The sequence below is a fragment of the Engraulis encrasicolus genome, chromosome 19, assembly GCF_034702125.1.
Source record: "Engraulis encrasicolus isolate BLACKSEA-1 chromosome 19, IST_EnEncr_1.0, whole genome shotgun sequence".
In the NCBI taxonomy this organism is placed as follows: domain Eukaryota; kingdom Metazoa; phylum Chordata; class Actinopteri; order Clupeiformes; family Engraulidae; genus Engraulis; species Engraulis encrasicolus.
Genome location: NC_085875.1, coordinates 52,602,231 through 52,615,773, shown reverse-complemented (window position 1 = coordinate 52,615,773; position 13,543 = coordinate 52,602,231). Strand labels below are relative to the sequence as shown.

Here is a 13,543-nt window from a genome sequence, read left to right as displayed (position 1 = left end):
TGTGTGCACGCGTGTGCGTGTGCGTGTGTGGCTCGTCCTGCATTCTCCTGCACTTTATACATGAAGAGTTCAGATGCAAAACCCCCTAGTGCCTTTTCAGAAAATAATCTTCATTAATTTTTATTTGATACAAAGCTATCAAAATTGCATATTTTTTTAATGTTATTCTTGTAATACAACTATTTAAATGTATTATCAAGTGCATCAATGTAAACCAAACCAACAACTGGGTTCTCTAAAAATATAGAAGTGCAGGTCTTCAGAAATGGAGTTTTGCATCTGAACTCTTCACATGTTTTCACAGTGAATATATCCATTTGTTTTGAACGTTCATGACAACCGTCTTTCTTATTTCAAATAGTTGATAGAGCGATTACATTCATGTCTCCTCCTCTCTGGTCTGTAGTGACATTCGTCAAATTCAAAGAGGCATAAACTTGTTCAAAGGCCCAGTGTGCAATATGTGTACTCTTATCCTCAAAAAATTACCAGGACTAAGAAGGGACAAATGTGATATCCATGACTGTGGTTATATTAGTTTATCACGTCATAGCAAGTGGGAAAAAAGATTAAAAACTTCAATGTCCATTATTTGGTTAAGTATTGCTCAGGATGGTGCATGAAAATAAAGGCTCGACCCCATCCATCACCATACACATGCAAAATGTGTCTAAGGCCGTCAGGAATGGTTGAAAACATTGATGGTGACATGTGCATGAAAAAGCGACAAGATTATGAATGGGCAACACAACACACATTTTAATAATTGTTAATTTTGACAGTGAACAAAGAAAAATGTTGCACACTGCACCTTTAAGTGAGGTTTTGTGTGAGAAGCATGCTCCCGCTGAGGGCTATTTGAGCTGCCACACAGAGGGTACACACACACACACACACACACACACACACACACACACACACACACACACACACACACACACACACACACACACACACACACACACACACACACACACACACACATGCAACTGCCATACAGAGGGTGTCTTTAATCCTCTGCCTTGACCAGCATTATTCACTCACTACATTTAGGCACGGATTATGACTTAATGGGCCCCTTGGCCAGACAGCAAGAAAGACCCCCTCAATGGGTGTTGCTAGTTTCCGAAAAAGAGGCAGAGTTTTAGGAGGCCAGATGTTAGAGGCCGTATTTTGTTGAGGGTTTGGGGTTTGTCCTCTCAGAAAACGTGAAATTAGAGGGAATATGAGAATGGAAGTAAAGAGGATTGGTTTTCAGGGCCCCCTTGGCTCTTGGGCCCCTGGGCCAAGGCCCGTTAGACCTGTGCAGTAATCAATCCCTGAAAACACTTTGTCAAATGGAATGTACTCCCCGAGGTTCAGCCAAGGAACTGCTATCACCAACAAAGTAATGGATCAATCCATGTCTTGTCAGTGCTCTTACCATTCCATTCTGGAATGTAGCTGATGAAAACAATGATTCTGTTCTGGGGATAATAATGAAGGAAAAAAGTCTGTCTGCAATCCTGTATGCAATTAAATGCTACCTCGATGCTTATCTACTTATGTTCAGATGGTCTAACCAGTAATTTCGGGACAGGTGTAAGTCAAATGCAGCACGCTTATTTGAACAGGATTTTGAAAAAACCACTAAGAGATTTCAAAGCATATATTTCCCGGTATGCGCATGCGTATTAATCTTATCGCTGTGGAGGTATGCCGTCAGATGCTCAGCCAATCAGGATCACCTCGCCAATTAGCACTTCGTTATCAGCAAATTTACCACAGCCTTTGAAGAGCCAGTTGGGCCTACAAACTAGAGGCAGGACAGAGGTTACCGTGGCTGATCGTGTATTTTGCAATATGGCTGGGTCAACTTTGATCTTTTTAATCGTTATCCTTTGGAGCATGTTTGCTTTTAACTTGAGCGTGGATCCGGAATTTCAGGAGCAGTTATTTTTGAAGACATTGGGTTTGTCTAGTCGACCCAAGCCGTCAGTGCATGGCGCTATTCCTGCATTGCTTTGGAAAATGTTCAAAAAGTCCCATGCGAGGGAAAAATCTGTGACTACAAATGACCCATGCATGGTTTCTGAGTTCGGTGTCCGTGGGAATATAGTGCGTTATGTTCAAGATCAAGGTAAGTGAGACTGAGACTGATGTGCTCTGGTATCAGTTGTGTTTTTGTATACGAGGTCAACATTTTAACGCAACTCATCTTTGTCCACTCAACAGGTAGGATGATACCGCCTTCCAACAGCCATTGCCCCAAATGTGTGGAGAAGCATCTGTTTTTCAACATGTCCGTGCTGGAGAAAATTGAGCAACTCTCATTTGCACAGCTGGAGATAAAGTTTAGGCAGGATTTCTCTCGCGTTTCGCAGGGGCTCGACCAACAAGCCTTCAGTATTTCCCTTTTCAAAGTTCTCAAGACTACACTTAAAGGGGTGAATCACCAGTCCACTCGAAAGCTGCTCTACACCCAATCTGTGCAACTAACCTCGGGGTATGTGCGCTTTAATTTGACGGACATCGCTGAGGGCTGGAGAAAGCCCAGCAAGAACTACGGGTTGGCCCTCGTTGCGCAGCCAAGTCAGACGACCAACGACGTAGACTCACTCTATTTTGACATTGGCCGTGTGTTTTCTTATCCATATGTCAGTCTCGTACCCGAGTTTTACACGTCGTTGGTAGTGGTGTCTTTGAACCCACTCCACTGCAGGTCCCGCAGGAAAAGAAGTGCTTATTATCTACCGGTTACGCCCAGCAACGTCTGCAAACCGAGACGGCTGTACATCGACTTCAAGGATGTTGGATGGCAAGACTGGATCATTGCGCCTCAGGGATACGTAGCCAACTACTGCCACGGAGAGTGTCCATTCCCTTTGAGCGAAAGTCTTAATGGGACCAACCACGCCATTTTACAGACTTTGGTCCATTCCTTTGATCCAAAGAGTACTCCCCAGCCCTGTTGTGTTCCAATTAAACTCTCTCCCATTTCTATGTTGTATTATGACAACAATGACAATGTTGTCCTTAGACATTATGAGGACATGGTTGTAGATGAATGTGGTTGTAGATAAAAGAAAAAAAGTCTTAAAGGTTTGCATTGAAATTTGACTGACTGGCTTGACAAGATTTTAAGTCGATTTGTTTAAATATCTCTATAAACTGCTGCGTTTTAAATGACTAATGCGTTGCAGTAAATCTTATGACGGTATTATTCCATTTCATGGTTATGAATGTTAACTTCTTCTTATAATAAAAATATATTTTTTCCATCTACCCCTACGCTCACTCAAACGAGTAGTCGTTATTTCTCTCCACGCGTTGGCGCACTATACCCATACATTAGCCTATGAAGTTAAGTCCTGGGTGTTTTAAACCTCCGATTTTAAGGTATCTTCCACACTAGATAGGCCTACCTATATTTGTTGCTGGTCTATGAATCCTGTAGCCTACAATCGGAATGACGTATGTCGTTTTTTATGTAATGCGTTTCAAAGTAACTGGCCCTACAGGCAAAGATGTCATATCTGGCGAAACGTGGGTTCCGATGAGCGAGGGAGGTGGCTGAGCATAGGTTATTTAAACTATTAAAATGTTACACGCAAAGACGTGACATGGGTCTCTTCCCTTGGCTGATGAATCGCAGCATTTTGCCCGTGACATCACAGCAGCAAAATACATCGCGAACAGACTCTGGCTCGATGAAGTTCAGCGCGCACTGGGCAGGCATCTGACTTCGTGCTGTGCTCGTGGAGAGGGAACAACACTACGAGCGAGAGAGACAGGGGATAGGACTATCTCACCTCTTATTTTGTACAACTTCAACTTTGACTACTTCAACAGCAGAGCACAGTCTGAGCTTGGATTAATAACGCCCTTTCTTATTTTTATTTTTTCCTGCGATTTTGTATTTTTCTGTGTACGCTTGCAAGGAGCGAGGGAGATCAGTGAATTGTTTGTTTTCAGCAAAATAGACTTAAGGAGATTGTGAACTGGAAATTTACAAAGTGGAGCGAAGAAACATTTCGACAAGTTGAGGGAAGACGTTTCCTTGGAGCCTTGTCTTCTTCACTGTCATGGGGAGGATCTGAACGCTCTGTCTGTAGTGGCTCTGTCATGGATCTTTGCCTGGAGTTTATTTAGTGAACATAAACTTGTGAAGACTATACAATCCCAACAGCTTACTCCGTGCACCAACCTTCACTTTATACATGCTGGTAGTGGATGTTTCACACTTGTTACTTCCAATTCCGGAGAGTCAATGGATTCGTAGGGTGCCTTGCCTGATCGAATAGTTCGACAGATCCCTGTGCGCTCTAATTCGGGGGTGTTGTTTTGCTGGTGAACCATGTATATTCACAGCTGTGTAAATCTCTTTTATATATTGTTAAAAGCTAAAATATATCCACCCGAGCTTGTGTATGTCGACAGGTTATGGTATATGTGTGACTGTTAAGAATTAATTTACACTTTTTCTGTCAGTGACAATCTACTGGCTGGTAAAGCGCTGAACCCCTCGACCCGCCTCTTAATTATAGACTAACTTTAATATGATATCGTACGCGCTATGGATAGTGGTCAGTTATTACGTTTTGGAGGTACGAATCGGCATGCTGAAATGTAATTTTAGACTGTGCCGCAACATGCTCTGCGAACGAGAATAATTATAGGAACAACTATAGACTCTTGCTAGCACCTAACCCCACTTGTTCCTATCATGGCAACTGCGCATCTCAACCCAAGAAACTCACTATCCGTCTCTGTATACGCTGTGACGGCGGGGATCTAGTAGGCTATTGACAAGTTGTCATCTAGCAGACGAGAGAGTGATCATGGTCTTCGTTGTCCGCGCTGTTATGCTGCTGCTGCTGGGTCAGGTGTCTGTCGGAGACTGCACAGGACTTATTCCCGAGGTTGGCCGGCGGAGGTACAGCGACTCAGGACGGCAAAACCCACCGCAGGATGTCCTAAACACATTTGAACTTCGCCTACTCAACATGTTTGGTCTGAAACGTAGACCGAATCCAAGCAAGTCTGCGGTCATCCCACAGTATATGGTGGATCTATATAACATGCACTCTGCAAATTCAGAGAAAAGCCCCGGGAGACATAAGGGGTCATTGGCAAGGAACTCAGAAAAGCCTGCCAGCCGGGCGAACACGATTAGAAGCTTTCATCATGATGGTAAGGAACATGAAATAGCCCCACTCCCTCACCACACACACACACACACACACACACACACACACACACACACACACACACACACACACACACACACACACACACACACACACACACACAGCCTTTCGCCTCTTCTTCCACTCTCTTTGACTTTTCCCTCTGCCACCTTTATGTACAAACTTTCCACACTTATCATCCAGAGTATATACTTAGCTAAATTGTACCAACAGGAGCTGGTTATAGATATATAATACTCCCTATATTGAGTACTAATTCCAAAAACACATTGTTGTATTAGCAGGGGTTGTCTGTTGCATAAGTATAATACTATGGTCTTTCACATACAAACTAATGCACACTGCTTGCCTTGAATGTACAGTACTCCACATTCTGATAATTTGCTCAGAACCATGTCTGGACTGGGCCTTCTCCAGCACCATCATGGTGTGACCATAGTAGGCCTACATATGATGCAGAATACTCATGAGTGTGAAAGCTGTTTAACTTTTAAAATGGTGCTTTGAACTCTCCAAAATATGCACTTCCAGTGACACAAACAAGTTCAAACTTGTCCCCCGAACAATTACTTTGTAAAGCCATATGTTTCAAAACTACGAGTGCCACTGAAGTGTGTTAGCCCTGTTTTTGAAGTTGCTTGAGTAATTCTCTCAGCCTAAACTGCAAAGCCACAGGGGTTTTGACATTTCTGGAAGTCGTCCAGATGACTTGGGAGAGGGGCCAAAAACCTGATGTCTGATCTTTTCACTTTGACCCCAGCTGACATATTTAACTTTTGCTGAGGATTGGCCAAAAATGTACCCAAAAGTGTAATCATAATACACTGTGTTGTTTTGATTATACTTGTCTCTGGGAAACTAGAGAGCAGGCAGAGCAAAACACACGTTATTCAGAATAATATGAAGAGAACAAACTAAAGGCAGTGACGGTCAGAAAGCAGCGTCTGCTTCTGCAAACCTTAAACCTCAATACTTAACGCATATGTTGGAGGATTGTGTCACACACACACACACACACACACACACACACACACACACACACACACACACACACACACACACACACACACACACACACACACACACACACACACACACACACACACACACACACCTCCAACTTGTCATATGCTGTGTGTGTGTGTGTGTGTGTGTGTGTGTGTGTGTGTGTGTGTGTGTGTGTGTGTGTGTGTGTGTGTGTGTGTGTGTGTGTGTGTGTGTGTGTGTGGACAGATGGACGCAAAATGGTTAAAGCAGGGAGGAAGGTCTGTCTGGCAGGGAAATCTTTGTGTGGTTGGAAATGGGCATGATCCCATCAAAGACTGCAAACAAAAAATAGCAGTTTGGCATGCAGTGGTAGGGATTTGGCATGCCACCAAGGAGCACTGGTTAGGCCTAAGTTTGCCTCTCTCTGCTCCCCTCTGTGCTCAAACATCAGTCTGAACCACGCCACTTGAGGCTCTTAAACATAATTTATTTTCAAAATACTAAAAGTACAGTGAGTGCTTTAAAGGAATATTGTTGGTTCACATTTTGTGCAGTGTGGGGTAAAGACCCAGAAAAGGGATATGGTTGTCTCTCATTTTTTCTGACATGGATGACTGATTCTTTGTTTTTTGTTTTGTTTTGTCTGTTACTTTCAGAATCATCTGAAGAGCTGAGGAGTCACAGTACGAGGACAACCCAGAAGTTCGTCTTCAACTTGACCTCCGTCCCCAGAGAGGAGTTGATCACTTCAGCTGAGCTGCGCATCTACAGGGAGCAGGTTATGGAAGCTGTGGACGCTGTTATGGCTGGAAACGGTAGCCATGACAACAGCAGCATCAGCAACAGTGGGGCCGGGTTCCACCGCATCAACATCCATGAGGTCATCAAGCCGGAGGTGCCTTCCACAGAGCCCATCACCAGACTCCTGGACACCAGGCTGGTGCAGCACACCCTCAGCAAGTGGGAGAGCTTTGACGTGAGCCCTGCCGTGGCTCGCTGGACCATGGAAGGACATGACAACCATGGCTTCATGGTGGAGGTACTGCACTTGGACAGTGAGAACAGAGAGTTTGAGAGGGAAGGAGAGGGTGAGGAAGAGGAGACGAATAGGGTGGAGAAGAAGGAGATGCAGGGGAGTAGTAGTATGAGGAGGAGAAGGAGGCACGTGAGGGTGAGCCGGTCCCTTCACCGGAACGAGTACTCCTGGCCTCAGCTCAGGCCTCTGCTGGTGACCTTCAGCCATGATGGCAAAGGGGAACCGCTGCACGCACGCGAGAAGAGGCAGGCGCGTAACAACAAGCAGCGCAAGAAGCACAAAGCCAACTGCAAGCGGCACATGCTGTACGTGGACTTCAGCGACGTGGGCTGGAACGACTGGATCGTGGCGCCGCCTGGCTACCATGCCTTCTTCTGCCAGGGCGAGTGCCCATTCCCGCTGGCTGACCACCTCAACTCCACTAACCATGCCATCGTCCAGACGCTCGTCAACTCTGTCAACACAAACATTCCGCGGGCATGCTGCGTCCCTACGGACCTCAGCCCCATCTCTTTACTCTACCTGGATGAGTACGAGAAAGTGATCCTGAAAAACTACCAGGACATGGTGGTGGAGGGATGTGGTTGCCGCTAATGATGGATTGATGGATGGATGGATGGAGGGAATTGGCGAGCCTAGCGCTGTGTGTGTACTGCTGTGTGTGAGGGCTGTGACCTTTGAACTTACAGACATTACCAGAGGAGAAGGAGGAGGAGAGAGACAGAGAAAGGACTCATACTTTTGTTATTTTGCAAAACAGACACTTCATTTCCCAATGAAATCATTATTTATAAGAAAGAAAAAAACTAATATTTTGGAGAAAAAAAGGTATATAAGAGTATATTTATCTCTACTATCAAGTTGGGAAAATAAATATTTTAATCAGAGTTCAGATAATGTATTTCTGATGTACGTTTTAAATAGTACAGTTCCGCACATGAAGTATCATGCTCAAACTTATTTTGTATTTATTTACTTTCATAACCACTGTCTAGTGAATAGTTTATATATATTTATGTATAATCACATGGAAAATATATAGATGTGTACAATATTCAACTCACCATAGGTGGCAGATTTGTGTGTTTCCTTTAAACATTCGGTGAAAAATAAAGTCTACTCTGGTATGACCCAGAGTAAGGCAAACCCCCTTAACAAGCTTAAAGGTGCACTGTCTAATATTGTTAGTAGTTCATTTGTAGAATTCATGCTGTCCATTCACAAATGTTACCTTTTCCACGAATAGTTACTACCACCAGCAAATTCATAATATTCATTATGACTGGGAAGACTGCATTTTTCATACATGAAAAGGGGGATCCTCTCCATGTCCGCCATTTTCACTTTCCAGAAATAGATATTTTTAGTGCCAAAACGTACTGTACTTTGGTCATACTAGTAAATATTGGTTTATTATTCAGTGAATATTCTTGAAAAGATCAAATTTGGCAATAGGCAGCACAGTTTCGATGTCCAGCCTAGTTGCAATACCTACTCTGGCCACCATCCTACACAGTGCACCTTTAAAGTGAAGGCCCCATCATGACTCCACAAAGCACTGTAAGAAGCACCAGTGCCTTTTAAACACAACACTAGTGTCGTCCTGTGAAGCTCTTACTTAAAATGTGTAGTTGTGGAATTTACAGAGTGAAGCATCATTCTGGGGGAAAGCTATCTATAATGCCCAGCTAACACATGGGAACATGGGGGACTTCAAAAGGTACGGCACGGCACAGTCCACATCCAGTCAACAGCAAGGGGATATCACAGCAGAACTGAAGAGATTTTGAGGGGTTTTTTTTAAAGTAAATGTTAATGTGAATGCACTTACCGTAATTATCTAAAAAATGAAAAAAATGAAAAAAAAAACAAAAAAAAACAATGTGACAGGTAGCTGACACTGAATGCTCAGGAAATGTGCTAGTGTGTGAGCTTTCTCACACAGTTGAGCCTATGGGGCCTTATTTACTTCTTCATTCAATCATTTATTCTGTCTTAGAGACGCCATGTCCTTTGATCTATGTACGTACACTCCCGATTTGCTGTACGGTTGTTTTGTTAAACCATTACCACACATGAGATTTGCTTTTTGGGAATGCCATGGGTATTATCAGGATATAAAGTAGGCCTAGGTATGAAATGGCCTGAAGTCCTTTCATATGTAAAAGCCTTGTCAGTGCTACACATGCTGAGGAGGAGCTGTGATCCCTGCTCATGTCAGTGATCAGCGTGAGGACACAATGTGTACATTCCAATATGAAGACCTGTCCTTCACTTGTGCTTGCGGCCTTGCATTTTGCTGACGCCCCCGCCTCCATGGAGAAAGCAATACAATTTCCCTGCTGTCAGCCTAGCCACAACATTTTTGGGGGGACTGTTCTTCATTTACCATCCCAATTGCAAATGAGGAAATTACATTAGAATTGTGATTTTGCAAGATATTGAATTGATTTTGTGTTGTCGGTGACGTCATCATGAGGTCACAAGCAGGCAAGTGAGCAAGGGAGGACGGAAGTCAGCATATTGGAATCCACCCACAGACAAGAACAAAGTCCATGCTGCTAGGTGAAAAAAACATACATCTTGTGATCTTTTAAGGGTTTTTTTTTTAACAGAATTTCATACATTTCTGTGGAACATGACGCTAAGTCAAATTGAATGCTAGCTATAGGGTCATAATGTTATATTACTTGAACTTTAAAAAAAAAACTGTCAAGAACTATGAGGGGAAAACACATCAATAAACTGTTTTTGTGAAGAGGAATCCGACTTTCAGGTGGGTGTGTGGGGGCGGTTTGGATGTTTAGAAAGGATTATTTATGGTTTCAGAGGGTGGCGGCGGTGGTGGTGGTTGGTGTGGGTTGTGGGTGGGGGTTCTAACACCTATATGTCTTGTTCAGACTACACATTTGTCGTAGTCTGTCAATGAGTAATGAGGGACAGTATTACTCTCATGAACAGGTAACTCGTCCAAAGGGTGTTAAAAACTGACTGATGACTGCATAAGACTTCCCCGTATCACACATACCAATCAATTTGGGTTTGTCTGACAGCAACAGTTACCCAGCAAGCAGGGTTGTTGGGTAACCCCAGAGCTCTGCGCCGTTGATTGGTGGGGGTGGTTAGTTGCATGATGGCAAGTCAAGGTTTTGTATTTTTCCAAATAGAGTTCTTGAAAAACACAAGCCATGTGCATGCATGCCATGTGGCTGGCGGGCTAGGTCAATGAGGTTTAATAAGGCTATTCATTTTGCAAGGTCACAGAATGGCAACGTTTTTTGGGGTATCTCTGTGAAGTTATTGCTGTAGTCAGCTCAAACAGCTGAAAAATAGACACGGGAAGTGTACTTAAGGGTCACTCTCTCACAATATGGCTCCTGACACTAGACATTAGCTCCCAAATGGCCCTGTATGGTTTACAGATGTGCCTTGCCATAAGAAAGCGACACACCCAGGCTATTTAGATGGTTGTCTAAAGACTTGTCTCAATGTTGTAGTGCAGCTTTGTGTTATAGCTACAGTCCAGTACAAAAAAAGTAAAAAGTAAAACAAAACTTCACAATTTTGAGCTTGAGAGGAACTTTACATAGCCTACCATAAAAAGGACTTAGATTAGCCAGCCATCCAAGCAAACAATCACATCACATCCTACTGGAATGCCTTGCTTTCCTGGCACAGGCTTCAGATAAGATGGAGGGAAGATTGCAATTTTCTATTTTTACCTCCGCCAAGGAGGTAATATTTTCGTTCGTGTTGGTTTGTCTGTCTGTTTGTTTGTTCGCAGGATAATTCAAAAACTAATCAACGGATTTGGATGAAACTTTGTGTAGATCATGACAAGGAACAAGTGATTAAATTCTGGTACTGATCAGGATCACGAACCAAAACCAAGACCTTTTCAAAGATTCTTCACCATTGCTGGCCTATAAATCTAGACGCCCCTAGTGACCGCAAATTGAATTGTGGGGCAGGGCAAAACATTCCAGTTTCTAACTCCACAAAAGAAGGCAGAAAGACATGGTGTAACATAGTCAAATGTTCTATCAAGCAGCTTCCTTGGTGGAGGCCTGCGCTCTCTGAGTGTTTTTAGTTACGAGCTTATAATTGGTGTTGTGACTAGGCTGGCAGATAAGATAAGGCCAAGGAAATATCACCGTCGCTGCTCAAAGAGCAAAACAAAAAAAACTTGGAGCTGGAGCCTGAGCTGGACAGGAAGTGTGTCATTTTGGTGGTTTACATTACTCTCAGTCATGTGCCGGAAAGGGGAATGCAGTGGTGCATTGGCACCCCCACTTTTGGGCTCTTTATAATGAGGCTTCTTCAACTTCAACCAATGAGTGGAATGCAGCAGTAACATTGTTAAGAAATAAAGAATCAAGAAAAAAATGGACCACCGCTTTAAAACTCATTCCGATGCCCATGCCTTCAGCCATATGTGTAGTAGGCAGTCAGTCTCTAAAGCCGTCTACAGTGGGCTGTATACAATTAACACAGTAGGTGTGGTTACAGATGATGGTAAAGAACTACTAGTCTATTGAAAAACTGGTCTTGGTAACTTGTTTGGACAACTTGTTTGGTACATGGGGGTCAATAATTGCAAAATTATGACAAGATGTGATATTGATTAGTAAAATTAGCCTGCTGTGTCGGACAGACTTGTACGAAATTCTGAATTTAATCACAGTCATGAATTGAAATTCACAGCAATGCCATAATATGAATACTAGGTGGTGGTGTTCTATATACTCTCAATGGGTGGTGTAGATTACATTAAAATAAATTAAAGGTAATGACAAAATGGGAACACTAGATGGTGCTGTATATTTAGCAGTATGTGTCTATTCCCGGCACCTGTTGGGCTGCTTCCACCACCACCTAGTGTTCTTATTATGGCATTGCTTCGAGTTTCAATTCAGAATTTCGTACAAGCCTGGTGTCGGATGCAGTTTTAAATCTTATTAATTCTCCTCTCCTGCCTCCTGCAACATGCAACATTATGCACTTGCACTTACCCAAGGGTTAGGATTAGGTATTTTCAGCATAAGCACATGATATTACAAGCTGATACATGCAGATAAACAAAAAAGACAATGTAAGATGAAGTGTAAGCAACGTTTTTTTTTTCAGTTCAGTAGCATAGTTGAAATGCCTGACACTGACAACAGCTGTGTGTTTGATTTTTCTTGGGCATCCTCCTGTGTTTGTATAGGTGCTCATGCAACTGATGCAACTGTGTGTGTGTGTGTGTGTGTGTGTGTGTGTGTGTGTGTGTGTGTGTGTGTGTGTGTGTGTGTGTGTGTGTGTGTGTGTGTGTGTGTGTGTGTGTGTGTGTGTGTGTGTGTGTGTTGTGTGACTTGGGCCTTCTCTCTTTTCCTCCCCACACTCTTTTGGTGTGTTTCTTTCTCTGCCCCCATCCCCCCCCCCTCCCTCTCCTGTAGTCTGTACCCTTTGCTCCTTCTCTGTCTACCTCCTGTCTAGGCCTTTTACATGCACGCGTGTGCAGCACAGCAGAACACAGTAGAGCACAGCAGAACACATCAAAACACAACATAGCAGAGCACAGCAGAACACAGCACAACAGGGGCACAACTCAACACTTCACAGCATAGCAGAACACAGCACAGCACAGAGCAGTAGAACACAACACAGCTCAGCTCAGCACAGCAGAACATAACACAGTGCAGCACAGGAGAACAGAGCACAGCACAGAACAGCAGATTACAGCACAGAACAGCAGATTACAGCACAGCAGATTACAGCACAGCACAGCACAGCACAGCACAGCACAGCACAGCACAGCACAGCACAGCACAGCACAGCACAGCACAGCACAGCACAGCACAGCACAGCACAGCACAGCACAGCACAAGGCAAACCTGCACAGCACAGCAGAACACAACACAGCACAGCACAACTCTGTGATCTTCAGTCCAAGTCCCTAACCATTACACCAGCCGTTCTCAAACTTCAGAATGCCAAGGACCACTTTGAAATGTGGAAAAATTCTGGGGCCCACCAAACCATATAGCCCAATATAACATAATAACTTATTATATTACATTAGGCGATATTACTTAGGCCTATATTTTATCATATAATATTATACTTTACTGTATTATATTATTAATATAATATAATATAGCCTAAGTAATATAGCCTATTATATCATATTATATTGGGCCAATATGATTATTACGGGGGTTCGATTCCGGTCGGGTCATTTCCCGATCCTCCCCTGTCTCTCTGTCCCATTTGCTTCCGGTCACAATCTTCGACTGTCCTGTCAAATAAAGGCATAAAAAACATTTTTTTTAAAAAATCCCATTGAATG

The 13,543-nt window shown here is 43.4% G+C and overlaps 2 protein-coding genes across 2 annotated transcripts; both read left to right on the top strand.

The window, feature by feature from the left end:
• The first annotated feature begins 1,774 nt into the window (after positions 1–1,774).
• On the top strand, positions 1,775–3,264 carry gdf3 (growth differentiation factor 3). Its single transcript, XM_063184685.1, has 2 exons — positions 1,775–2,119; positions 2,215–3,264. Exons 1-2 carry the CDS (start codon positions 1,843–1,845, stop codon positions 3,060–3,062), a joined length of 1,125 nt encoding a protein of 374 aa, XP_063040755.1. The 5' UTR covers positions 1,775–1,842; the 3' UTR covers positions 3,063–3,264.
• A 212-nt stretch (positions 3,265–3,476) lies between these two features.
• bmp2a (bone morphogenetic protein 2a) lies at positions 3,477–9,008 on the top strand. The gene is made up of 2 exons (XM_063184684.1): positions 3,477–5,172; positions 6,833–9,008. The coding sequence occupies exons 1-2, from the start codon at positions 4,821–4,823 to the stop codon at positions 7,804–7,806; spliced, it is 1,326 nt and encodes a 441-aa protein (XP_063040754.1). The 5' UTR covers positions 3,477–4,820; the 3' UTR covers positions 7,807–9,008.
• The last annotated feature ends 4,535 nt before the right edge of the window (positions 9,009–13,543 follow it).

Coding starts and splice junctions, on each gene's coding strand:
- gdf3 (XM_063184685.1), top strand. CDS start 1,843: ATGGCTGGGTCAACTTTGATCTTTTTAATCGTTATCCTTTGGAGCATG. Junction 2,120..2,214: donor GCGTTATGTTCAAGATCAAG/GTAAGTGAGACT, acceptor TCCACTCAACAG/GTAGGATGATACCGCCTTCC.
- bmp2a (XM_063184684.1), top strand. CDS start 4,821: ATGGTCTTCGTTGTCCGCGCTGTTATGCTGCTGCTGCTGGGTCAGGTG. Junction 5,173..6,832: donor TAGAAGCTTTCATCATGATG/GTAAGGAACATG, acceptor TGTTACTTTCAG/AATCATCTGAAGAGCTGAGG.